Source organism: Pteropus vampyrus, unplaced genomic scaffold, assembly GCF_000151845.1.
Source record: "Pteropus vampyrus isolate Shadow unplaced genomic scaffold, Pvam_2.0 Scaffold321, whole genome shotgun sequence".
Taxonomy (NCBI): Eukaryota; Metazoa; Chordata; class Mammalia; order Chiroptera; family Pteropodidae; genus Pteropus; species Pteropus vampyrus.
This window is the reverse complement of record NW_011889102.1, coordinates 484,224-509,195: the sequence shown is the minus strand read 5'-3', so window position 1 is coordinate 509,195 and position 24,972 is coordinate 484,224. Positions and strand designations below refer to the sequence as shown.

The 24,972-nt window shown below is 38.5% G+C and overlaps 1 protein-coding gene and 1 pseudogene across 1 annotated transcript in view; both read right to left on the bottom strand.

Annotated features, from left to right (window-relative positions):
* Positions 1–1,410: 1,410 nt before the first annotated feature.
* LOC111730590 lies at positions 1,411–1,529 on the bottom strand (annotated as a pseudogene).
* A 5,967-nt stretch (positions 1,530–7,496) lies between these two features.
* ZDHHC13 (zinc finger DHHC-type containing 13) overlaps positions 7,497–24,972 on the bottom strand; it is a 27,766-nt gene continuing 10,290 nt past the window's right edge. Inside the window, 8 exon segments of the mRNA XM_023521889.1 lie at positions 7,497–7,989; positions 10,476–10,573; positions 12,854–13,011; positions 16,924–17,007; positions 18,687–18,780; positions 19,479–19,541; positions 20,402–20,555; positions 21,500–21,544. Coding sequence (XP_023377657.1) covers positions 7,851–7,989; positions 10,476–10,573; positions 12,854–13,011; positions 16,924–17,007; positions 18,687–18,780; positions 19,479–19,541; positions 20,402–20,555; positions 21,500–21,544 — 835 coding nt within the window. The 3' untranslated portion in view covers positions 7,497–7,850.

The window sequence follows — 24,972 nt, the reverse complement described above, 5'->3', positions numbered from 1 at the left end:
ACCCATTCTCTCTCCCCTTGCCCTCTTTTCGTTCACAGTTTGCTATGCCAAAAATTTTGGCCCTACAGGTATTGGGTTCGGAGGCCTTACACAACAAGTGGAAAAGAAAGAGTGAAAAGTACACCATTTCTCAGATCTTTCATCGGCCTAAAGCATTTTCCACGTAATCCTGCCCAGATGACACCCCTCCCCAAACATCCTCTCGTTGGTAGTTGGACAGCATTTCTCTTCAGAAGTGACCATGGTCTTTACCCAAAGCTAGAAGAGACCTTTGGAAGAAAATTGTTAAAGTTTAATCTGTAACAAATGCTTTATTATTTACGATACCTGGGGTGGGAGAGGCAATAAATTAATGTTTTATCGGTACCTAGTGAGTCTCTGGATATTTTCTTCCAAACAGAAGTTTTCATAAAATACATAGTTTGAAAAACTAGCCGCAAAGAAAATAATAATTCCAGTGTCAACTGGGGTAGGAATGAGGAGGAAATAGGGGCAAAGGAAAACAGTCTTCCAGAATCTGTCGGCTGAACTTCTTTCTAGTTATTACTGATGGAGAAGAAAACAGGGGGTCCCAGAGGAAACAGACAACACAGTAGCAAATTCTAAAAGGAAAATCAAAACTAATAAAACCGCTGAAGAGCTGATCCTTTTGTCCTATCACAGGCTTTGCTATATTACACATTTCATGAAAACTCAGAAATGGCAATAAAATGTAGGGTTTGCATGTGTTCTTGACGACAGGAGGATGATTTTCTTTTCTTCTAGAACGATTCTCCGGGATTCAGCAATTTTCTTAAAACGTCCCTTACATCAGACTGTCAGCCTCACAAATGAAATGCAGCCAATTAAAACTGTCCCTCTGCCTCCTCAGCAAGTTCTCAGCATCCCGAACACGTGGGTTTTCTCCAGCCTCTGCTTTTATCAACCACAGTGTTTCTCCCACCACCATGTAATTCTGAATTCCTTGGAGTAAATGCAAACAAAAATCTATTGATGTAAATTAAGATGCACTCGACTAAACCACGTTTTCTTTATACTCCAAGTCCCAAGAATGCTTTCTTTAAAATGAGCATTTATTCAGGGCTGCTTCCAGGCTGTCACAGCCATGGCCCTGCACTGACTTCAGTACTTATTTATTTTTTATACTGGAAATGCAATTACCTCTGATTATTTTCTCTACTTGAATGGCATTAATAGAATGGTTCAGGAAAAAAAAAAAAAATATCCAGCAGAGGTGGTGTCCCATTCACTTTCCAAGAGATAGCAAAGACAGATGCTTTACTTGTTCAGAGGCTCTCGCTGGGATAATTCCACCACTGAGTTCCACTAAAACAGCCTGAGGATGTATATTTTGCATGCTCCGGGGCAGGAAGCAGAGAACAATGTATTTATTTTTTATTTTTATTTTTATGCCTACAGCACCTGGTCTTCCTAGGTGGTCTCCCATCCAATTGCTAACCAGGCCCAACCCTGCTTAGCTTCCGAGATCAGATGGGATCAGGCGTGCTCAGGGTGGAATGGCCATAGACAGAACAATGTATTTTTAATTTGTTAACATTTTACCAGAGCTTTTTAAGAGACCCTATCATTGTTAATTCAACAATTAATAATACCAGAGATAAACTGAACTAACTAAACCAAGTCTGCTTTAACCTGCGCTAAATTTGAAAGCAATAGACTACATTGGCCCTTGACTAGGTAGGACCCTACACTAGAGACTTCCAGGCTTGTAAAGGAATAAGACACACATGTGACATGACTAACAGATAATGCACGCGACCTTCTCGTCCTCAACTGCATTTCACAATTACTAGCCCCACTATCCACCCATCCAGGAGACGGAAGCTAAACACTTCAGTCACCCTTAGCTTTGCCCTCTCTCATCCTTCCTTGTCTCACTCTCCAAGCCTCCTTGATTCTGACTCTAAAATGTTTCTAGAATACATCTCCTCCTCTCCTATTCTTGGGTATGTTTATTAGCCTGCTACGGCATTCATAACAAAGTACCATGGATTGTGTGGCTTACACAACAGAAATGATGTTTTCACAGTGCCAGAGGCTAGATGTCTGAGATCAAGATGTCAACAGAGTTGTTTCTTGTGAGGCTTCTCTCCTTGGCTTGTAGATGACCGTCTTCTCCCTGTGTCTTCCCATAGTCTTCTCTCTCTGTGTGTCTGTGTCCTAATTTCCTCTTCTTACAAGGATACCAGTCATGTTGGATCAGGGAGCACTTGAATGACCTCATTTTAACTTAATTACCTGTGTAAGGATACTCTCTCCAAACACAGTCACATTCTGAGGTCTGGGGGTTAGAACTTCAACGTGTGTGTGTTGGGGGCCGGGGGCGGGGAGAGAGAGAGAGAGAATTTGGCCCATAACAGCATGTCATGAGGACTTTAATGAATTGGCCTTGGACTTGCCCCTTCAATTTAGCTTCAGACAATCTCTTCCATATAAGCTCCACCTATACGCAGACCTGAATCTTTCCATACACGCCAAGTACCCTCACCCCGTCATGCTTTTGCCAATGCTGTTCTTTTTGCCTGGAATGTCTGGACAATAGAACACCCTCCGTCTTCACCCTCCTACCCAACTCCTTAGCCTGGTAAACTCCTATTAATCTAGTCACAGGTCAAATGCCATCTCTTTTGCAAAATCTGCTGAACTACCTGAGAATTAATCCACCTCTGTGTTTCCACAGCCAGTATATAATTAACATAGCACTTCTCTCATTGCATTCAAATTTCGAATTCCCATCTGCCTCCTTGTTAGAATGTGGCATGCTTGCATTCACAGGGCTGGCCAGATAGTAGGCACTTAATAAACATTTGTTGAGTGAGTGAACTAGGAGAGAGTGTAGGCTGGACTAAATGCAAATTCTGCTAGAATTTCAAAGAAGAGATTGTTATCCACTAGAGTGAAGGAGCTTGGAAATGAAAAACCAAAACAAAGAAAGAACCTTATTGTGGTTCAGCAGCCTTTGTGTTTCTCCTCTGCTCCCAGGCGCACTGTGCCACTGTGTTTCCCACGCTCCGTTACCACTCACTGGGACACAGGCTGAGCCGGCTAATGGAAGCCTGACCTCTAAGACCTCCAGGAGAGTCCATTCTCTCCATATCCGTGGACGCTGAGGCCCTAGGGAATAGTGGGGCCACTAGTTGAGAAGAAGCTTGGGTCCCTGCATGGAAGAACACCTGTTAACAGATAAATGGACTGTGACAAGAGGGAGAAACAGCCTTGTGTTCTGTTAAGCCACAGAGATTTGGGTGATGTTTATTATCGCGTTAATTCCCTTGCCTAATACCCACCTGAATATACTCGATGTGTTACATCTGAGATAGATAGTCTGCTTCTCATTGTTCAGCATCTATCCAGTCCATTTTAAGTCACAGGGAGCAGCATCAGAATTTTGCTCAATATTTTTGCAACTGATTCAATTCAAATGTATTGTCTCTGATGTGACTATGCAGATATTTGGGGACAGAAATGAAATTACGGCAAGATAGCCTAACAGTCACATTTTCCTGGCCCCAACAAACATGATTGGGTTTGCCTTGGCTCTAAAACAAAATAAAAACAAAACCTTGCTATTCACCCCCAAGCTATGGCTTTCTCTTCTTCCAGAGCTAAGCTATAACACGAGAGTCCACTTAGTCCTTAGTCTCTCAGCATCCGGCTTCCAAGTCCCCTCTTTAGCCCCAGCTACCCCACCCCATCTCTTATAAACCCTGGTCTTTCCTCAGTTGCTCTTCTCAACTTCTCCTTTGCTCCTGAACACTGACTACTTCCTCTGTGATATTAATTCTTCTCCCTGAATTCTATGACACTGAACCCTCTTGATTATCCTCCTACCCAGCCTCCTCCCCGGCCCCTCCACCTTCTCCAGTTCCGCAAAGCTATATTCCATAAAGTCATGGCCCTGCCCTTCTCTCCTCTCTTTTTACATCGTTGTTGTTTGTATTAGTTGTCACTTTTGGTCTCCTTTTAGAATTGATCTTCCCATTTCAGGAGAGTAACTCCTCTTTTCATTTTTCTACCTCTTTCCTCTGACAATCTCATCCATCTGAGTGGATGACTTTCATCCATGTCCTGGCCTCTTTGCAGCTGCCTTCTAGACTTTCCCACTAGAGAGCCGACAAGAACCTTAAATAATAGGCCCCAACCACTAAACTCATCACCTAGTCTCTCCACGCTGTTTTCCTCTCAGAATAGCATCACCACTCTCTCATTTACTCAGTTCGACACTTCAAAGTCATCTTTGATTCCTCCTCCTCTTCCTCCCACATTCAATCAGTGATCTGGACCTGCCAGATCACTTCTGTGCCTTCATTTCTCCTTGCCTAGACCATTATTTAAAAGCTTATCTCTAACATTCTGTATTTGTCAGGGTCCAGTCAGCAAAATAGAAACTATACTAGTTTTTTTTTTTTTTAAAAAAAAAAAAAAATAGAGGGAATTGGCTAAACAGGTATTTTTTAAAAAGCAAGAAGGAGCACCTTGATTTAACACAGATATAATAACTGTAAGAAGTAGCTACCACCTCTGGAACTGGGGAAACAGACAATATCAGGGTATCCTAATTTAGATGTCTTGGGGAGAGGTCTCCCAGGGGCTAGGAGTCAGGTCTCTGAGGAGAGAGCCCCACCTGGTTACTACTGGTGCTTCCAAGGGGGCACAAAGGAGCTGCTTTGGAAAAAGCTAGACACCAATTCCAACTGTCACTGTCAGGGTGAAGGGCTGTTGTTTGAACAACACAGAAGAATAGCCAGCAAGTAGAATGGAGTTAAGTCCCTTCCTCCCCTTTTTCCAGTCTACTGGCAGAACTTAATAGAAAGTTAGCTGGCAAGACAATTGTAGTTTTCATAATCCTGGCCCCAGAACACACAACACAGAGGACAGAAGGATGAATGTAGCACATTTCCCTACCACTCACTAGCTTCTCTCTCCCTGTAGTCTGATATTTTCCAAAGATGTCTGAATAGCTAGCATTTATTGAGCACTTACTCTGAGCCAATTACAATTCTAAGCACTTCATATTTATTAACTTTTAATCCTTATAACAACATTTGGAGGTATATACTATTATTATCTACATAATAGAAATCAGGAAACTGAGGCACTGGGAAGTTAAGTCATTTGCCCAAAGAGATAAAAGTAGCTTGTAGTTGGTAGATCCAGGATTCAAACCCAAGATGTCTAGCTAAAAAACACTGATCCTCGAACTTTATTTTTTAATTTTCACACTGTGTACCTGAGGGAAAAGCCAAAATAGAATGATGGGAGTAAGATTCTTTAAGTAAAAATGATTCTCAAACTACGGCATGTGCACATAAGAATCATTTGGGGAACCTGAAGAAATTCTGGATTCCAGAACTCATTACTCAGACACTGACTTGGAAGGTCTGAGATGAGGAATTTGAATTAAGCACACAATCCCAGACACCTCCTCTCCACCCCCACTCCCAGCAAATGGTCTATGGACAGGTTGAGAATACTTACTTTGCAGGGCTTGGTGAGAGAGGAAGAGAAGCTATAACTTGAAAAGGTCCTTCTGTCCTTCAGCTGAGAATCAGTATTCAAATACAACTCTGATCGCATCATGTTCTGCTTAAAAAGTCTTTGATTCATTCAACAAACTTGTTCAACAGATTAACTCAAATATTTATTGAACGAATATTATGTGCTAGGCAATATTCTAGATCTTCGGGTACATTAGTGAACAAAAATAAGCTCCCTCGTGAACCTTATATTCTAATGGGATGGAAAGACAGTAGACATAATAAATTATGTAATGTTAGAAGGTGTTAAGTGCTACAGAAAAAAAATAGATAGGCAAAGAGGAGAAAGAATTTACAAAATGTTGATGAGCGCAGACCTCACTGAGAAGCTGACATTTTAAAAAGCTGTTAAGAAAGGCACTTCATCCTATGAACATCTAGGTTCCGGAAGAGCATTCTAGGCAGAGAGAACAGGCAGGGAAAAGCCTAAGGCAGAAGCATGAATGGCAGGTAGGTGTGTGGGATCAGCAGGGAGGAAAGCAGGAGAAGGGCTCAGATCCTTGGGGCCCTGAGGTCACTGTCAGGATATGGGTTTTTCCTCTGGTGAAATGAGGAGCCATTGGAAAGTTCTGAGCCTAGGAGTGACATGATTCAACTTGTCGCACTTTGGATCACTTTGGCTGCTTAGAGCCAAATGAGGGTGGAAGACCAAATAAGATACCTGTAGAAATACAGACCAGAGGTGACAGTAACTCACAACTACAGCAGTAATGGTGGCCAGAAGCATTCAGTTCTGGATCTATTTTAGAGATAGAGCCAAGAGGATTTCTCAAAGAAATGAATCTGGAGTATTATGAGAAAAAGAGAGTTATCAAGAAAAGATTATAAGGTTTTGGCTTGAGTAATTGAAAGGATGGAGTTTCTGATCAACTGATACAGGGAAGATTGAGGGTAGGGAACAGAGTTGTTTACTTTTTATTTATTTAAAAATGTATTATACTGTTTTATTCTACTTTTTATCTATTTTTTAAATCTATTTTTTATTTTTGTGGGTGACAGCAGGGTAGAACTCAGAAGTTCAGTTTCAATCTTGGACATGTTAAGTTTAAGGTACCTATTAGATATTTAAATGAGAAAGGAAGGGAGAGAGGATACAGCTTAAAAAAGTCCTTTTGTCTTCCAACTAAGAATCAGTCTTCAAACACAATTCTGATATTATGTCCTGCATCTATTCAATAAATTTAAACATTTATTGAACACATATGTGTCAGGTAGTATTCTAGGTTATTGGGACTCTGAGTAGCTACCCCACTTACTATCTATGTGAACTTGGAAAAGATACAAACTTCTTTAGATTTTAGTTTCCTTATCTGCAAAGGCTCTGTAAAAGAAAGAACAGATCTTTGAGGAACTGAAAGATCAACACGGTTAGAGAATAAAGCTTGGTCCAGAGTGAGACTGGTAAACAAAACAAGGGTCTGTTATTCAGGGCCTTATAGGCTGTGATGAGAATTTTAGCTTTTATCCCAAGAGCAATGGGAAGCTCTGGAACAGATTTCAGCAGGAAAGAGACATGCCCAAGGATATATATATACACACAATGCCAAGAATTAAATTTCAATTAGCATTTCCTCCGGAACAAGGGAAATTGGCAATTATAATCACACCAGTCTAATATTTTAAGGGTACTAAGTAAAAAATAATTAATCTTTAAGACTTCCTATGTTCAATTTTCTAAGTGAGATGGAAAACTAAATTAAATCTTGCTTACTGGTGTTAACAGTGACCTCAACTCATTACTGGAATCATGAATCAGTTTCTTTGTCTTACATATACCTTTTCTCAATTTAAGATTATAGAAGTGTTAAATGTCAGAAACTAAGTCTCAACTACAAAAACAATTTTTTATTAAGTGTGAAAGCAAACAGGCTCATCTATTTAAATATTGTTTTTACATATTTATAGGTAAAACAAAGACAAATAATTTATCAAAACTTACAAGTTTAAAGAATAGTATTATTTTGAAACCACCAATACAATATCTGAAAATACCACATTTTATCCATAATTAGTGAATATTATCCCTCCCCCCCCCCAAAAGTAACTTGCATTTGTAAAAAATATAAAAGTTTTTTTAGGTGTCAGCCAAGATTGCTCAGGAACAGTCCATCTTGCAGAATCTAAAAAAGTATAATGCCTTTATCGAGAACTTCTGTTTTCACCAAATGGCTTTAAAAATCACCTGTTTTCCTTTAGGCTTAGGTGAACTCTAAATCTTCACTTCACTTTTAGACCACAGGGTATGAACTTAAATACAAACAAATCAGAGTGTGAGTTTTGGGTTACTTTTCTTCATACTGAGCGAAGAACTTTCTCCTTAGCTGGGTGAAAGACCATGGTGTATTGTGATGTCCAATCTACTGCACAGGGCTTCGCCAAACCAAAGCAGCCACAGTGAAAGAAATCTGCAAGGTTCTGTGTGAACCCAAGGCTGCCAAGAAAGGAAGAGAACACGTCTTACTACATTTTCTGGTTAGCTCTTGACAGTCACTCAAACCATAAATGTACACTGAGATTCTACAATACACAATGTCCTTCGAAGATCCTGCAGGAGTCCAGAGGTGAATCAGACAGTTACTGGGCTTAAAACTGAAGCCCAGTTCCATTTCTGAAACTGAATCTCCAATTTTGAGATTCCCTGGCTTCTGCCCAGCAACTAGTAAGTTCCTTCTGGGTCTCCCTTTCACTGGAATGATCATTACCAATAATAAGTTTCCTTTCCATTCCCACTGCCCTAATTTGGATTTTGCTTCTCTCAATAGCCACATAGACCAGTCTATGGTATTGTAGACCATAGACTACAATCAACAAGATGAGTTTTTCTTTCTTTTTATTTTTTTAAATTTTTTTTAAATTAAGTTTATCGGAGTAACATTGGTTAATACAATTATATAAAGATGGGTTTTTTCTAAATCTTCTAAGTAGCATCTGTAAATGATGTCCCTGTCTCAATTCCCTCCAATTCACCTTACATTTTGGAGACTGACTAGTCTTTCAAACACCCTAATGTTCATAGCCCTTTGCAGCACTTCACCTCCCAATCAAAACCCTTTAAAGATACTCCTCTGCCCAGAGGTTCAGATCCAGACTGCTCATCTTTATATTCCAGGCTCTACACAAGAAGGCTCCTCCAGTGTTAGCCCCCAAACTCATCTTTATAAACCTCCTGCTGCAGCTACTCTGGCTCTGTTTTCCCCACGATCGTAACTGCACAGGCCGTTCTTCTATGCTGGAACCCACCCCCACTCCCCACCCTTACCGCAGGTAATGCCCTCACCTTTTAAGTGCTACCAGTTCTCGAGGCCCAAGTCAAGGGCCACTTCCCTTCTGGAGCCTTCCTGACTACAACGGTCTTCACCATCACCTTTTCTCCATTAAATCCTGAAACTGCTACATATTCCAGTTACGAAGAAAGTGTATGTTTCTGCACATGGCCTGTCTTTCAAGCCTAACTCAACTTCCTACATACATCAAAACATCTTTGCCTAAGGATGACTGTACCACTGCTGCTGTTTAGTGACAGTGGTCAGGAAAGGCCCATCACTACTCAGAAGGCAGCTTCTTAGGAAGAAGGCTGACCATGTGGAATGGATGGGGCTGAAGTGGGGAGACATGCTGGGCATTTAAGAGACCAGCTCGAGAGCGAGTTAGTGAGTAAAAGTCATTTGGGGGAAGGAAAACAAGGCAAACCTCTGGTTTGAGAGGGTTTGGAAGCCAGATTCAAAGTGGCTCGAAGACCTTGGTGTTAGTTCCTCCAGCCTACGTAGCCATTACTCAGCAATTCCCAAACACGCCCAACTCTCTTGCCTGTCCCTCCATTGTGACTCTCCTTCAGGGCTTAGCATGCCCTTCCTTCTCTCTCCATCATACCCACCCCACAACCTTCAAGGCTCAGTTTAAAATTTCACGTCTGCCACAAAGGCTTCTCTACTTTGGTAAATATTTATTCTTCTGGTTAAACCACTGAGAAAGGGACTTTATTATCACTGCCAGTCTGAAACAATCATCACAAGCTTGCCATCTACTCTCTATTGCTTTACCCATCTCTTCCCAATTAAGTCAATTTCTCTCCTCTCTAAATACATATCAGAGTCACATCCCAGGCTCTGACTTCTTGGTCTAACAGCCTAACAGTCTAACAGTTTCATCTTGTACAACCACTGCGCTTTAAAATAGACTGCTCATGAGATAGGCAGTGAGCGTTCAAACTCCTGGAGGGCTCTGGGTCACCTCTGCAGCACTTTGAGCCTCCAAGACCCCGAAATATGTGACAGGGAGATAAGCTTCAAAGCCTGACTGTTCTATCATAAGATGATGACCTTCCTACAAACACTCTCATTTTCAGCTGAGGACAGGTTTTATACAACTAATGCCCAAGGAAGAACATATCCCAAATCTGAAAAACTAGCTTCTCCCTGACACAGGTGGGCACATTAAACATAGGGCTAAAATAATTACTCATGATAGAAAGTATTACTCATGATAGAAAGTATTACTCATGATAGAAAGCCAGGTTGAAAATCTTGGCAAAGCTCACAGTCTAACGCTTTCTACAGAGAGCCTTGTGGCTGACTTTCTCAGCCACATGCTTAATTATCTCATATTGACTTCATGCCAGCAACGTGCAACCTTGTGACCATGTGGCTTGACTGGAGAGATTCCCCATCTTGGCAAAACTTCAAAGTCACTTATTATTTGTGCTGAGTCCAGCAGACTAAACCCCAAATTCTTACTGCCTTGGGGCTCATGACCTTACCACTCATCTCCTGTCACTGAGGATTCCAAGAAAGGTCAGCTCTACCAGATAGCGAGTTAGAGGATAAGGGCATGGCCAAGGGTGGTGGCATGAGACTGGGTAACCAATGGCTGGCCTAGCACCTTCCATAAGTCTCAGTGGAAAAAATGGATCTCACTTACTTGTATGGCGTCCTCCTGAGGGACAACGGCTGTTTCATATGCCTGCTCTGCTTCAGTAGGCTGGTTCTCTCATGAGAGGTCAGGCCTAGAAAAGCAATCTGAAAAAGATTGGAAGGTACATAAAAAATACCAAGGCTCCATTACTCTTAGCAGTGCATTACAGGACACTGGCAAACATTCAGTAACCCCCAAAGACAGTATCACCTAACCCTCTAACCAAGGATCACGGTAAGAGTAAAGATTCAGCAGCTCTAAACTAGACTTTCCTATGTAAATCTAGTAGCTAGGCATTTTCTTTTCTGACTATCTAATTTTTATTAACCTTCAAGAAAGCACAGCACATTGACTGAGAGTTGTGATATAATTGTTTTAGTAATTTAAGCCATGACTTATGGCCATGTTTAGATTCTTAATACATTCAGCATGCAACTTTTAGATGAATAAAACAACATAAGGTCAGTATCAGTGCAATTATCTCAACTTGTTTATCCTTCTTACTCTCTGTGAAAACAGCCAAATGAAAAAGTTAATAATCTGAAGTGAAGAACATTTAAATCTATAAATTTGGGGAAAGGTAAGAAGAATTAAGGTAACTTAAAAACTCTTAAGTAAAAACTCTTAAGTCATTAAAAGTCATTAAAACCACTACTATTTACTGAGTTCTCATTTAATCCTCAAAACAACTCAAACATCAAGTTCCTTATCTGTAAAACAGAGATTATCACCTTCATCAGATTGTTTAAGGATTTGAGATAATATATATAAAATACCTAGTACAGAGGCTTATAGAGGTGAAGTAACAGGTCCAAGGCCACACAGCTTATAAAGTGGCAGAACTGTGACTGACACCTCGGTCAATGTGAGAATAAAGCTGTGTCCTAACCAGCAGTCTATACTGTCAGTTTGGCTGGCTACGGTCAAAACCATTACTCTCCAGAGCACTCGGGAAATGAAAGGCTTCAAATTAACAGAGATGTTTTGTTTATTAAGAAAACTACTTTGCTCTGAATTCCTGTATTTCAAAACTATTCAAAACTTTGAGCCCATTTTCCTGCCTTAGAAAACAGACAAATATAATAACCTTTTAAAAATTAAGAATATTATAGTCTCATTTACTTGTACTTGTTTTAAGAGTCCAAATAAGAAGAAAGAGAATTAGGATTGATGTCTCAAATCTTAGGTTCTACATCTAATTCCACCTCTTATTAGCCCTATGGTCATAAACAAGGTACTCAACATTTCTTAGGCTTAGTTTCCTCATCTATAAAATGGAGACACTACTTTGGCACAGTCTACATCTCAAATGTTTGTAAGGAAACAGATGGGAAAGTGTTTTGGAATATATAAAGCATATATAAATGTTAGGTATTACAAATGGTAGTAATTAATATTAACAATCATTGATGCTAATATCCATTCTTACTGCGTGAGCCTATAGATATCAAAGGGACAGGAAATTACGATAAATGTTCAGAAACCTTAGTTTAGTCAGTATTATTAGCTTAATTTCTTCCCTTAGCATTTTTTCTTTATTTCTTTATTATTATTATAGAATTGTTCACTTCTCCATAAAAGTGGAATATTTTTTCCTTTTGCTGAGTAATGCCCTGATTATCTGAAGTCTTACAGTAAGTGGCTCAGACTGATCACAGCTGTCCATTTCATGAGGGCGGGACATAGCAACAATGAGAATTACGTTCTACTCATAGGGGAAGGCAGCAGGGAAGGGAAGGGACAGAGCTTCATATAAAGCTGAAGGTGACTACTGTCCTAGAGCTTGAACTTTCTCATGGCCATGACATTCTCTGGATATGCAATTACCTGTCCATTGGTTAGTGATATCTTTTATTTCTTCCCCACTTCTATCCACTTAAGTATTGTATAACAACAAGGATAACAAGCGAGGTTGGCAAAAGTAAGAGAAAATAATCATCTCACATTTGCACCATGCTTTACAGCTTATACCATGCTTTCACACACCATACAATTTAATCATATGATGGAAAAAGCCCATAAATGGGAGTCAGAAAACGTAGGTTTGCGTTCTGATTTTCCTACTCTTTGGGTGACCAAGAACAGTTCAATTCACCTGTCTGTACCTCTGTAAAATAAAGAGGTTAGATAACTCCTAGGGCCAACACTAACAATTTATTATTCTAACTTTTAAACCATCCTATGAGAGTAGACAGGCATTATTATCCTCATTTTATGGACAAGGAAACTGAAATTCAAGAGTCAAATGACATGCCTAGACCCACAGAGAAAGTGACAGAGGTAGAACTAAAAACAAAGTCTTCTGATTTGAAATTAAAGTCTTTCTACCTTACTACAGGTTATTGGAATTTTACCCAAAGACATTATAAAAAGAGAATATATACCTGAAAGAGTTGATTGATTAATAAAAATGTTGACCATGAGAAATGGAAAGTTGCTAGCATGAAGATATATAAAACCCAAGGGGAACAAGCCACAATCTGACTGAGGTAGGTCCATAGTCCATCTTCTCCGAATGTTGTGGCACAACGATTTGACCAATCTGTGAATGCACAAAAAGGAACGAATTATTTAAAAAGGCAACAAACGAGTGATCATCATTCAAGAAGATAAAATCAGTGTAGTTCTATTTAAAAAAAAAGAAAGCAAGACATGATAGCACAGATCAGAAACCCAACTTGATGATTTTATTATTCAAATGCCAGCTAACAAAGACAAAAAAAATGGTACCTCACTGTTAATTAAGGCTATGATAACACTCCATCATCGGCTGGCAGGGAGGGGATAAAAGCAAAAAAGGACCATAAAACCATCACTAAAATCAGCATATTCAGCATAAAATGCACTGGTCAGAGAAGTTAATTGTTCAAGGACTTGACAACTAAGAATGATTATATTTAATAAATATTTGTCCTGGAAAATTCTCTCTTATCCATGTTACAGCAAGATATGGGTCTATCGCAGAACTAAATATAAACTCTTATTAAAGGTTCAGATCACCAGGCCATTGCTATGGCACAAGAAATCCTATAAGCCCCTAGATACTTTTGGAACACAACCTAACAGCATGCAGTTACCGAGTATACTTCTGTACTGGCACCATAATTTATCCTACAGAGAGAGAAAGGCCAGGCGAGGAAATTCATGAGAAAGATACCCCCCCAGGAAAAGGACAGAGAACAAAATTCATGTGATCACAGCTCAGTTTCTCCCCAGGAACACCGATTTATAAGCCAATTAAAAGGGAGGACTTCCCTATGGCCTTCATGATACTGATCCGTAGCCCACATAGTTAAGAGCAGCCCTTAGGTGAATACATGCAGGAAGTAGCAGAAAAAAGCGAACAGACTCTGAAGGTTATGTAAAGCCAATGACTTACAGGCTCCATGACTGCTCATAAAGGGCAAATTATTTTTGGAATGAGAATTCTGTAGATTTGCACCTTGAGATTTCACAAATGCCTCTGACAATTTGATAATTATTTTTAGACATTTTCCCAAAGCAATACTTAAGAGCTCCTGGGACAGAGAGAAAATGAATCCATGACATTACTATCTACTGTCTGTCCATTTTAGTGCTAAAAATCTAATTTTCCTTTTTGAGTCTCATCTGATTCCCAGCCATTTTCCATGAATATATGCCAGAAGCATTCTAACAGTAATCATCACAGAGTAATAATCAAGGTAGTAAGTTAAGGCAAATTATACTCTGTAGAGATTCTTATTAGGACAGCAAAGAAAAATGCATCCCATGCACCTGATTTGACAAAAAATAATATAATTTCAAACAGCAGGCAGAGGAAACAGCTGAGTGGGAAAGAATATTTTCTTTCAGCTTATGGATTTCTACTGCTCTCTTCTGGGAATTTTTTTGATAACACAGTATAACCTCAAACTGAAGTTTTCATAGGACTAATTTCAGATTTAATATCAAAGATATGGCTCTAAATGGCCACATACATTATTGTGCTATATAACACTTTAATATGTACTAATACTTTCTTATCAGGTGGTCGTTGGCTAATGACAGAGAACTCGTATTGTTCCAACTCAACTGTTTTCATCTTTGGATAGCTCTGATAGTTACAGTATTTTAACCATGATCTAAAATCTTTCTCCCTGTTACTTGTATGCTGCTGACACTTTGGGTTACCTACGGTCCACCCTGAAAACAGACTTCACAGAAGATGAAATGGATGGAGGCTGTACAGAGTCAGAAGTAACTTCAACTGGATCACCTGAGGGGCAGGGTGCACAGCAAGGCTCTAGCAACAGGACTATTAATGGTAACCAAAGAAGGTGGGATAGCAATGAGGCCTCATGAGAAAAATGGAGCACTTTTAATAAACGAAGTTCATTTTTCCTGTCTGTGAAATAATGACCCAATATCTTCATTCAGTATAAATAAATATTGTCAAAATAAAATGGGATAAAAGTAATCAAATATGTTCAGCTGGTCTACACAGTTTTAAGTGAATGTAAAGGTGGGACTGTTCCTAAGAAACAAAACATAATATAAAATCGGTTCAGAGCCAGAGAATAAAGACAAAGGCAGAGAAGAACCAATGCATGTAATAAGAAAGCCACTTGGAAAGAATGAATGTGATGGAAAATCACTTCTGTCCTTATCAATACAGTTTTATGCTGGACACAGACAGCAAACAAAGGTGACTATTTTTAGTGGAGAGAGAGAAGCGGGGAAAACAAGAGTGGTGTAAAATCTGGCTCCTCTCCCCTAGGATCAAGTCCAAGGCACGGCTGGTCCATGGGCCAGCTTGAAAAGGTTTTCCAGGAATATGCTTTAATGTCAGGCCTTCAAAGGGCAGCTCTTTCAACAGAAAGAAGTAGTGTCAAAAAATATTTTATTTCTTACACCACCAGACATAATCTAAGAGGTTTTAAAATTCCAATGCTCAGGATTACCGATGGCCTTTGACAAGAACTGAGTGAGATCAGGGATCACAACCTTCTGACTATTAGATCCATTTGAGATGGTGACAGTTACACTGAGCCACAAAAGCATTCCCTAGTGATCAGATACCCAAGGTGTCAGGTGGGAAAGGGGCTGATGAGGCAACTGAAGCCCTCTCTGTGCCTACAGCAGGGCAAAAAAGAAATCATTTCACATAGATATTAATTAACAATCTCTAAAAATGAAACCCCAATCAAAACAAAACTTGTAATACTGGATGTTTCTGGGGAGGGGAGCTGGGAGGCTGGGGGACACTGTCGGAGGAACTGTCTTCCAAAAACTAAAAATTTAAATTAAAGAAAGCAGGAAGCACAAGAGTAAGAAGGGCTGGAGCTTGAGATGCTAAGAAAAAAAGAAAAAAGAGTAGTAAAAAACTTTCCTAACAGTTTCCTGAATCATTCCCGATTTTAACTCAAGCAACAAACTAGTATTCTGTTGGCAAAATAAAGGCCTGAGCATGAATGCAACAGGAAGGTGGGTGGAAACAGATTAGTGGTGAAGCCTCTGCCTAAATGGCCAAACTCCCCCAAAGCTTTCAAATAAATAAATAATGAACCATTAAGCAAAGTCAAAATAAACTACGAGCACTATAGCTTTTTTCAGTTAGGTAACCTCTTCCAAGGTTTGAAAAGCACGGCCAAGCAATTCTTTTTTTTTCATATATATGTTTTTTATATATTTATTATTTAAAAATTTTAAAAATTACAGTTAACATAAAATATTGTTTTATATTAGTTTCAGGTGTATAGCATTATGGTTAGACATTTATATGAAGTGATATAGTCATGTAATTCTTAAGAGCCACCAAACACTCTTGCTTTGATTTAAACCCGCTCTTCTTAATTGATCACCTTGGAACAGCTGGATGTCACTCCATACACGGGATCCCTAGACATCCCTTATACTGCTACTGAAAAGTTACTTTCCTTTCTCAGGGTTGCAGAATAGTGATCCAATATTTTCTTTCAAGTTATTATTTCTAACCTTTCAATTACTTTTACATTTTCATACCAGTTAAAAATTGTGACTAGATATTTATCAAATGACATGTGTTTTCAGAGTTTTGTCCCTTGATTACTGTGACCACCTTCCTCCTCCCCCAATCTCTCTACTACCAATCTTTTTTTCCTTTATTTTATTTACTCTCACTTCCGTAGATTTATACTTAAGTAGCTGTTTTCTCTTCATTTCAGCAGGGGATAAATTTGCACTTGCCTTAAGTGAATTTGTATTTTTGACCACTTTTTGCATTTATCGAGGTCACTTTAGACTACAATCTCTTCTAAGGTACTGACAACTACCCTCTTCCAGCATTTCTTATAGTTTCCCAATGCTGAGAAAGTCTCAGAGGCATCCATTTCATTTTTACTAGGGGAATGGTTTGTAGTAACCCAGCCAGAAAGTGATATATACAAGAGTTTACAAGGAAAAGTATATGTGGATATGGGTGCATGCGCTTGCTATAAGGAAAATTTATACTTACACAGGAAAGATTCATACATAATCCAGTCACACATAAAGGCAAGGAAAAATAAGAAGAATATGTAATAATGATGGTTGCCAAAACCTACATCAAAAAGAAAAACAACATATTTAATACTTTCTTACAATGATTTTCCAAATCAAGACCATATTAACTGCCTTCCTGTCCAAAGCACTGACCAAAGGAAAAGAAATAAGCTGTTGCTTTGCTTTTAAATACCATTAAACTATAAAACCAAATGGCTCTGATATGTCATGGTCAACTGTCCATGATAACTGAACTAACATGAACTAACTTTATTATTACTTACCTAAAAGAGAATTTTTTTTAATAGAACAAAGTTTACAAAGCATATACAGTTCTAGGATGGCCTATACCGTGTTAGAAGGATGAGAGCAGGCAGGATTTGGGGCAAATCATCCCATCTCTTCCTTCCATGTGATAAGTTTATATAAAGTATGACTTCCAGACCTCAAGGATTGACTTGATCAGGGAACAGAGAAAATGAATCTGAGGAGTACTGCTAAATAGGTACACTGCAGGAGACTGGACACAGCAAAAGAGGGGCAACCTGCAACCTGAGAAAGGCCTACAGAAACAAAGAAGGGATGTAGGTACCAGGCAGCCAAGCCCACTCATTTGAGCTGCTCTCTTGATGCTGGAGATGGGAGCGTTTCGATGCTAATGACATGAAAGCTCCTCAGGTACCAACCACTGTTCCCCGCTCTCCAGTGGCAGCAAAGCGCAGCAGAAGGGGCAAACGGCCATAGGAATGAGGACCTAGGTTTAGAAATGATTACTTGTGTGGCTGTAGGTACATCATTTAACTTCTCTGGACCAGTGTTCTTACTTTGAATATGGGGATAATATCTCTTCTATTTCACAGGCCTGTGGCAACCGAACAGGATGATGCATATGAAAACACTATATTAAATGCAGTGTGATAAAAATATATGAACTCATTACTATTGTTTTTCTGCGGCCATTCAAAGCTGCCTGTTATAAAGCCAATCATCGCATCTTTATGGTGGGATGGGGTCCATGAAACTAGGGACGCCAGAAATTGTCTCTTCACTTGTTCTCTAGGAACAGAAGAGAACATGAACATATGCACTGAGAACACCTGACTGAGCTGAGGCAGCCTTTTGTTCATCAAGATCATAAAAGCATATCTTCTCCTGAAGACCTATGACATAGTTCCTCTGAGGTTCCTCAAAATAAAATAAACCCCTGGATTTTACTGTGACAGCTCAGAGGAAACCCAGGGCTGCAGATTAGGAAAAGGATAATTCCCTGGGTGGAAGGAAAGCCCTAGATCTCTGCCATCTTTGGATCTAGCTCCTACCTGAGCCTTAAAGGAGGCAAGTGGAGAAGGGAAACAAGAGAGACAAGATGCAAAATATGGAAAGAGTGTGGTATTTGGAATAGAAGACTGATACTACTAAAGTGACTTAAATAACTTTTTACCTTTTATATTTTTTCAACTCTAAAATGGAGATAATACCAACCACATAGGAGAGGAGTGCTCTGCTAATCAAACAGGATACTTCATGTAAAAGCTTTGTAAACACAAAAATACTATACAATGACATTATCATTATCAACATCGACAATCAGCCTTCCAAAAGTGTTATACCATAGAGATGATTCTCTGACAAGGAAGAGCTACAAAATGGACACTCTTCTACTTGTTCTATGAGTCACACACATAACTAAACATAAGCTGAAATTCATAGTGGTAACTGAAAAGCTCAGTGTCTCACCTATACACCGTCCAGTCCACAGGCAGTGTTGATCATACCGAGCCACACAGGAGTTGCACACATGGCAATGGAGTGACCTTAATGGCTTCCTTATCTAAGTGGGCAATTAAGAAAAGCTCAAGCAAAAATCAGTGTCTCAAAGTGGTAAGAAATCACAAGCAAAATCTTATTGCTAAATCGTAAAGACATTGGTACAAACAATCCTACACACTAGATCATCAATTCACATAGAGGCTCTGGAATGCCTTATTAATATTTACTTCCAAATGTCCATTTTGATTAGGCCGTCACTCAAAGGGATTTGAAGTATAGACCTTATTGACACTGACTAAGGGGGAATGAGACAATACCATACAGAAGAATGAGCATTGGATTAAGAAAAAAAGAAACCCACATTTCATTTCTGGCTCTGCCAATAATTTGGAAAATGTTACTTCCTCCCTTTAAAGGCCATGATTCCCCAGTTGCAAAATGAGAGGTTTCACTAAGTGATTTCTAGGGTCATCTTGAGCCTCTGACTCCAAGTAAGTTCTAACATATACTTCATGGCAGGAAAAAGCAAACAAAACACACAAAGAGATTTAAGCATAGGCAACTTTAAGAGATTATAAGTAGTATTCTCCTATATATTCAAAGCAGAAAATTGTTCTGACGGTAATACAAAATTAGAATCTGGTAAAAACAAAGGTGTATAAATATACCATGAAGATTTGATAAATGCTTACTTGAGCAATGCAACCATGAATTTGCTTTTATGATGGGAAAACAATTATAAAGAGAAGATTCACTCACAAGACATGATGTACAAAATGTTCTGAAGTCCAGACAGCCAGTCTCTGCGAGGGTGATGATATTCTGAAAGACATAAAGTTTGACCTTATATTTGCATTTTACTGGGTAATGTATAATGCATGGTTATATACCATAATCACAGCTCTTCAAACTGAGGTAGCTAGAAAAGCAATTTGGAAGACCTGCCAACAAATCATTCTGTGCTTGAAATAATATGACTTTTCAAGGCTGCATTTTCAACCATAGCCAATAAAGTAGAATGCACAATAATTACATCCCCCTTCTCTCCATCAATGGCAATGATCTACCGGTTATAATCTGAGGAGAAAAATAAATGCACACATATGTATTCCTAAAAAAGAAACAAAAATCAATAGTATACATTAGAACTGATGGTTACAAGGACCAAGGGCTCAGTTTCTTAAGAACACTGGCTTTAAGTAACAAAGAGGATGGCACATTTCCCAACTTCTAAACATTCACGAGCAGTAGAAGACACACCATGTCCTCTGACAACTTCATATGTGAGGAGAAGGGGCACCTCCTCAGTCAAACAGAAGGACGCCCCCTTGCCCCTTCCTACTTACTCTGCATGTATTAAATTTAAGCTAAATAATTATTTAAATGTTACTATAAAAAAGCAAGAGATCACATCTACTAACAGAAATTACATGTGAAAGTCTTGGTGACGAATTACTTTACTAGAAAATAAAAATATTTTTTTAAAACTTTCATATGAATATAGAGTATGACAGTGGAGAAATCTCATTTTACTGATTTATTCATTCCACATTTATGTTGCATGTATTAGGTGTCAGGAACTAGAGATGCAGCCATGACCAAAACCAACGAGGCTATGACCTTCTAAAGTTTACATTCCCCCCTATTAAAAAAAAATCAGTAACATTACAAAGAAAGCTCACCGTCTTCCTTTCTTCTTCAGAAGACTTAGTGAAGCCTGGATCTGTTGCCCAAGTCTTATAAAAAAAGTAGAGGGAGCCTATTATGCTGAGAATGAAAACAAAATAGAAAGGGGTACCTGCCAGATGTTAAACCCAAGTTAAGGAACAAATCAGACTTTCCTTAAGAATAGCATAATTATGACATAAGCAAATTTCATCACTGGAGCCTAGGAATCTCTCTTCTGTATGCTATTCTAGCCTTCTCTTCCCTTAAGTAACACATCATTGCCCCCAAACCTGGCCCCATCCAATGTTCTAATCCCATGGGAATTAGCTCATATTTGGCAAATTAATCCCTCCTCCTTAGTTGAAACCCACATGAAACACTGATAGGAATAGTTGCAATATATGAAAAACATCTTGAAGATTGAAAAACATTCACAGTCCAAATAAATTAATCTCTAATGGTATAACTTTGGCTCTCTAGAAAATATTTTAAAATATTTTCTGATCAATTTAACAAACTGTGCAACGAAACTACTTGGTTCAGAGATTCCAACTAAAAATATTTCCCTAAATATCAGATAAATGCTTATCCCACTGGAAAGTTTAATAACTAATCTTTGTAAGTGTATCAGGCTGAGTTAATTTAGAAACAAACAAAAGAAATTGCTTTCCTTGCAAAGTGATTCTAAATCAAACACTATTTGGGAAAGGCAGATATTATACATAAACTGAGATTAAAAGTGTTTCAAGAATAAACACTACCCACTTTGCAGTGTTTCTGAAGTGGTAAAAATTCTTTGTATAAAAAGTAAAATTTTGCTCCAGGGAAAGAACGTTCAGTAATAAATCAACACAGCAGTAATAAACAACATTTCTTTACCCAATTTAAATCAATACTGACAAAGAAACTGTATCTGCCTTCCAATGTATTGCCAAGATGTCCTGTGCCAAACTTCAGAGTGGAAAAGGTAGCCATAAAGTAGACTCTAAACCCTTGCTATCCAAAGTGTGGTCGGTGGACCCACAGCAATGGCTTTACCTGGGAGCTTATGAGGCGGGTAGAACTTCAGACCTCACCCCAGATCTGCAGAACTAGACTCTGCTCTAATCCACAGAAACCAGCACAACCACATCAGGTTCAGGTAGGCAAGAATAAATCTATTGCTTTAGTTTATCAGTTTCACCGCAGATGGGCCTGGCTTTAAGAAATCGGGTCTAGAAAAGTTGAATTTTAACAAATAATGCTTAGTCAGAATGAATTAAGAACACTGTTAAAGAGTACATAGGTCAAGACTTTTTGTTACATCCTATTTTTTGCCCATGAATTCCTAATCAACACATATAACATGTTCTCAAAAAAAACATAAGGTGAATCATATGATGATGCCACATGTTGAGCTGACTGAATTTCTGTTCGGAATAACTTAAAAAACAAATCCCAGGGGAATCACTAGATCCTCTCCCTCCAAGTAAAGTGAACTGCACTCTAACCCCTCATGTAAAAACCAAACATTCCTTGCTTCCATGCCCTTGCTTTCCGTCGTTCATGGACTTCGAATGCTCCCCACTTCACACCATCTACTTGTAAAACTGCACTTTTAGGATGTCTACGTCCTAGCTACCTTTAAGACCTAATATGCCTCCTCCTTTGTCTTTCCTGCATCCCTACAGAGGATTCTCTCCCTTCCTTGAATCTAAAAATGCTTATTGTATGGCACGCAGATCTCAAATTATAGTTATTTATAGATACCTCAGCTTCCCCAGTTAGCTTGTGACTCTTTTACAGTTAAAAAATTTTTCAATATGGAGTTAAAATTTGCCTTTCTATAATTGGACTAACTGTCTTTCATTCTTCAGATCCTTTAGCTCTACACTGTGGAGCTATACTATAGCAGCCCTTTAGATTTATCCTACAGAAGCTTATTTCTCAATTTTTATTGTGTGTCCATTCTATACAATGCATTGGCTTCCGAATGATAGACTTCCAAACATTTGAAATTGAAAGGCAGTGCTCAAACCTCCAGGATAAGCAGCAACGTTGTTCCTTATACAACAGTTTCCTGGTCAAGTTCCTGTTTGTGTTCCTCTTTGTCGTTTTCTCTTAAAAAACAAAAACAAAACAAAAAAAAGACAGAATACAAAACAGAGCAAACATACTTCAGATGTGTGCTGACCAGGACACACAGGAAAGTGGGATTGCTGTTGTCCTTTGTTTGGACACTCCTAACTCTACTGGAGAACACACTGGCTTTCCTGAAAGCACATCACTACCCACACCAGGCTTTTAGTCAAAGTTCCTGTTTCTTTTTCACTTGACCTGAAGCTATGTCATCTTCAACACAATGCGTACTTGTACACGTTGATTCTCTGAAACCCAGTATAGGATTTCACACATGCTTATCCTTCTTAAACTTAACTCACCTACAGCCAGAATCACAAATTTAATGTACAGCGGTTTATCATTTCTTTCCAGTCTTAATCTTACTTCCAAACTCATCAGAAGGATCCTATCTCTTTCACTCAATCTCATCTCATAAAAGGCAAATACTTCACTTGTTGAACATATAAAAGGCACTAAAAGAAACTGTCTGAGAAGCTAACCTAGAGCTGCACTTAAATTCCAAATGCAGCCTTCTACAAAGATTTTATTCATCAGAGTAATTAATAATAAAATTAGTATTACTTACAGAATTCCAGTTGTGCAATGGGGACTACGGTCAGCAATTTATAGACATTATAGCACAGTAATCCTTGCAGCTACCTCATGAACTTAGTACTATTAGCCCCAATTTATAAAAACACTGAGACTCGGTGAAATTTAAAAACTTGCCCAATAATACATAACTAATAAGAAAAATAGGCCCAAACTTGAATTCATTCTGATTCCAAAGACGACCTTCTTCCCATAATGAACCAGACAGAAGCCCCTACAAAATCCAGACTTGGCAACCTGAGACGAAACGAGTATGAACACTCAGGTTGGGCCTTTTACAGGGTAGCACTTCAGTTCATACCCAGGGCAGTTGGAACAGCATTTACATTCAGCTTGAAAAACACTGATCTGATGGTAAAGTATGCCACCTACTGACTTAACATTCCCTCACCAGAAGCAGGCTTATCTGGGTGCCTAGCAAATGGTTTTATGCTATACATGTGAGTAAAATAGCCCATCTTGTCAACTCCCAACATTTTAAGATTCTGTCCAGCTATATTAGTTCTTCTAATGTAATGGCATCTTTATAAACACTGAACAGTTTTAATTAAACTCAGCTGAATACTAAGTCCTGTAATTGAGGTTTTCACATTATAGTGGAGTTACTTTTTTGTCAATATTGATTCTATAAATTTGAAATAATGCAATATGAAAACTATCACTTTTTGTGCAAATTTTGAAATAATGTGAGTTGCTCAAATTTTAAAAGTTCATTAAGAAACACACTTTTAAAACTGTGTTTACTCCACTGCCACATGGGTTGGTAAAGAAAAATATCAGTCATCCCTACTCAGTATCATGCCAATTACCCAAGAATTTACAAGGCTTGAGATTTTTGCAGGTGATTTTGGTGTATATTGTGCTGCTATTTTATGCACTCATGGTTACTTACAAATTTAAATCTTTTTATATCATATAATGATATCATCCAAACTTCATTAGATAGTGGTAATATGGCTAATACTTAAAAAGCTGCCCCCAAATCAATAATTATGAGACAAAAGTTAGACATAATAAAATATTTTGAAAGGAATCAAATGAACTCCATGATATGCTGTGTCAGTCATTTAGATTAAAGGAATCTGAAAAATATTAGAGATAATGTTCGGAAATAAAAAAAAAAATTATTAAAGTAAAAACATGCTATAATGAAAGTAGATACACGTACTCTGAGAACTCATATGCCTGTCACTTTGCATTTACTCCTATGAAAAAATGTTCTGGAATTGAGTATATGCATCTCCCCCTTAAACACCATGCTTTCTTTTCAAAAATGCCATTACCAGAAACAGAAATAACAAAGAAGTTAAAAGAATATGTTTAAAGGTACATTTCTATCAACCACATTTCTTCTACCAGTAAGAAGAGTAAGTTTATAACAGCTTTCTAGAGTTCTTGGAAGAGGAGAAAGGATCCTAGAAAGGGGTGAGAAGACTGAAAATCGGAGAAAATGTCTCTCTCTTAACGGGAGCTATAAATAGCTATAAATAAAGAAGTAACCCATATCCCCACTTCTAGAAGACTAGACTTGGTCAATCCTAAAAGCACAGCACACCCACAAGCTGGACTTGGCTTGAGTCCTGCTCAAGTAACAAACCTATTCCTTAAATGAGTTTTTTTGTTTGTTTGTTTTAACCATGGTCTGCCATCCATAACAGGCCATGAAAGAAGTTAAGTGGGCTATGACCAGCATTTTAAAAAAAAACAAAATAGAATTGGATAAAATAAAATTTCAGAGTAAAGCACACATTAGGAATATTATTTGCTGAAATTTTTGTTTCACATGTTTTCGGTGGCAATGTAAATTTATTATTACTGTGGATTGAGAATCCCTAACTAGGATAATAACACTGCTCTGACCATGGCTGAGGAG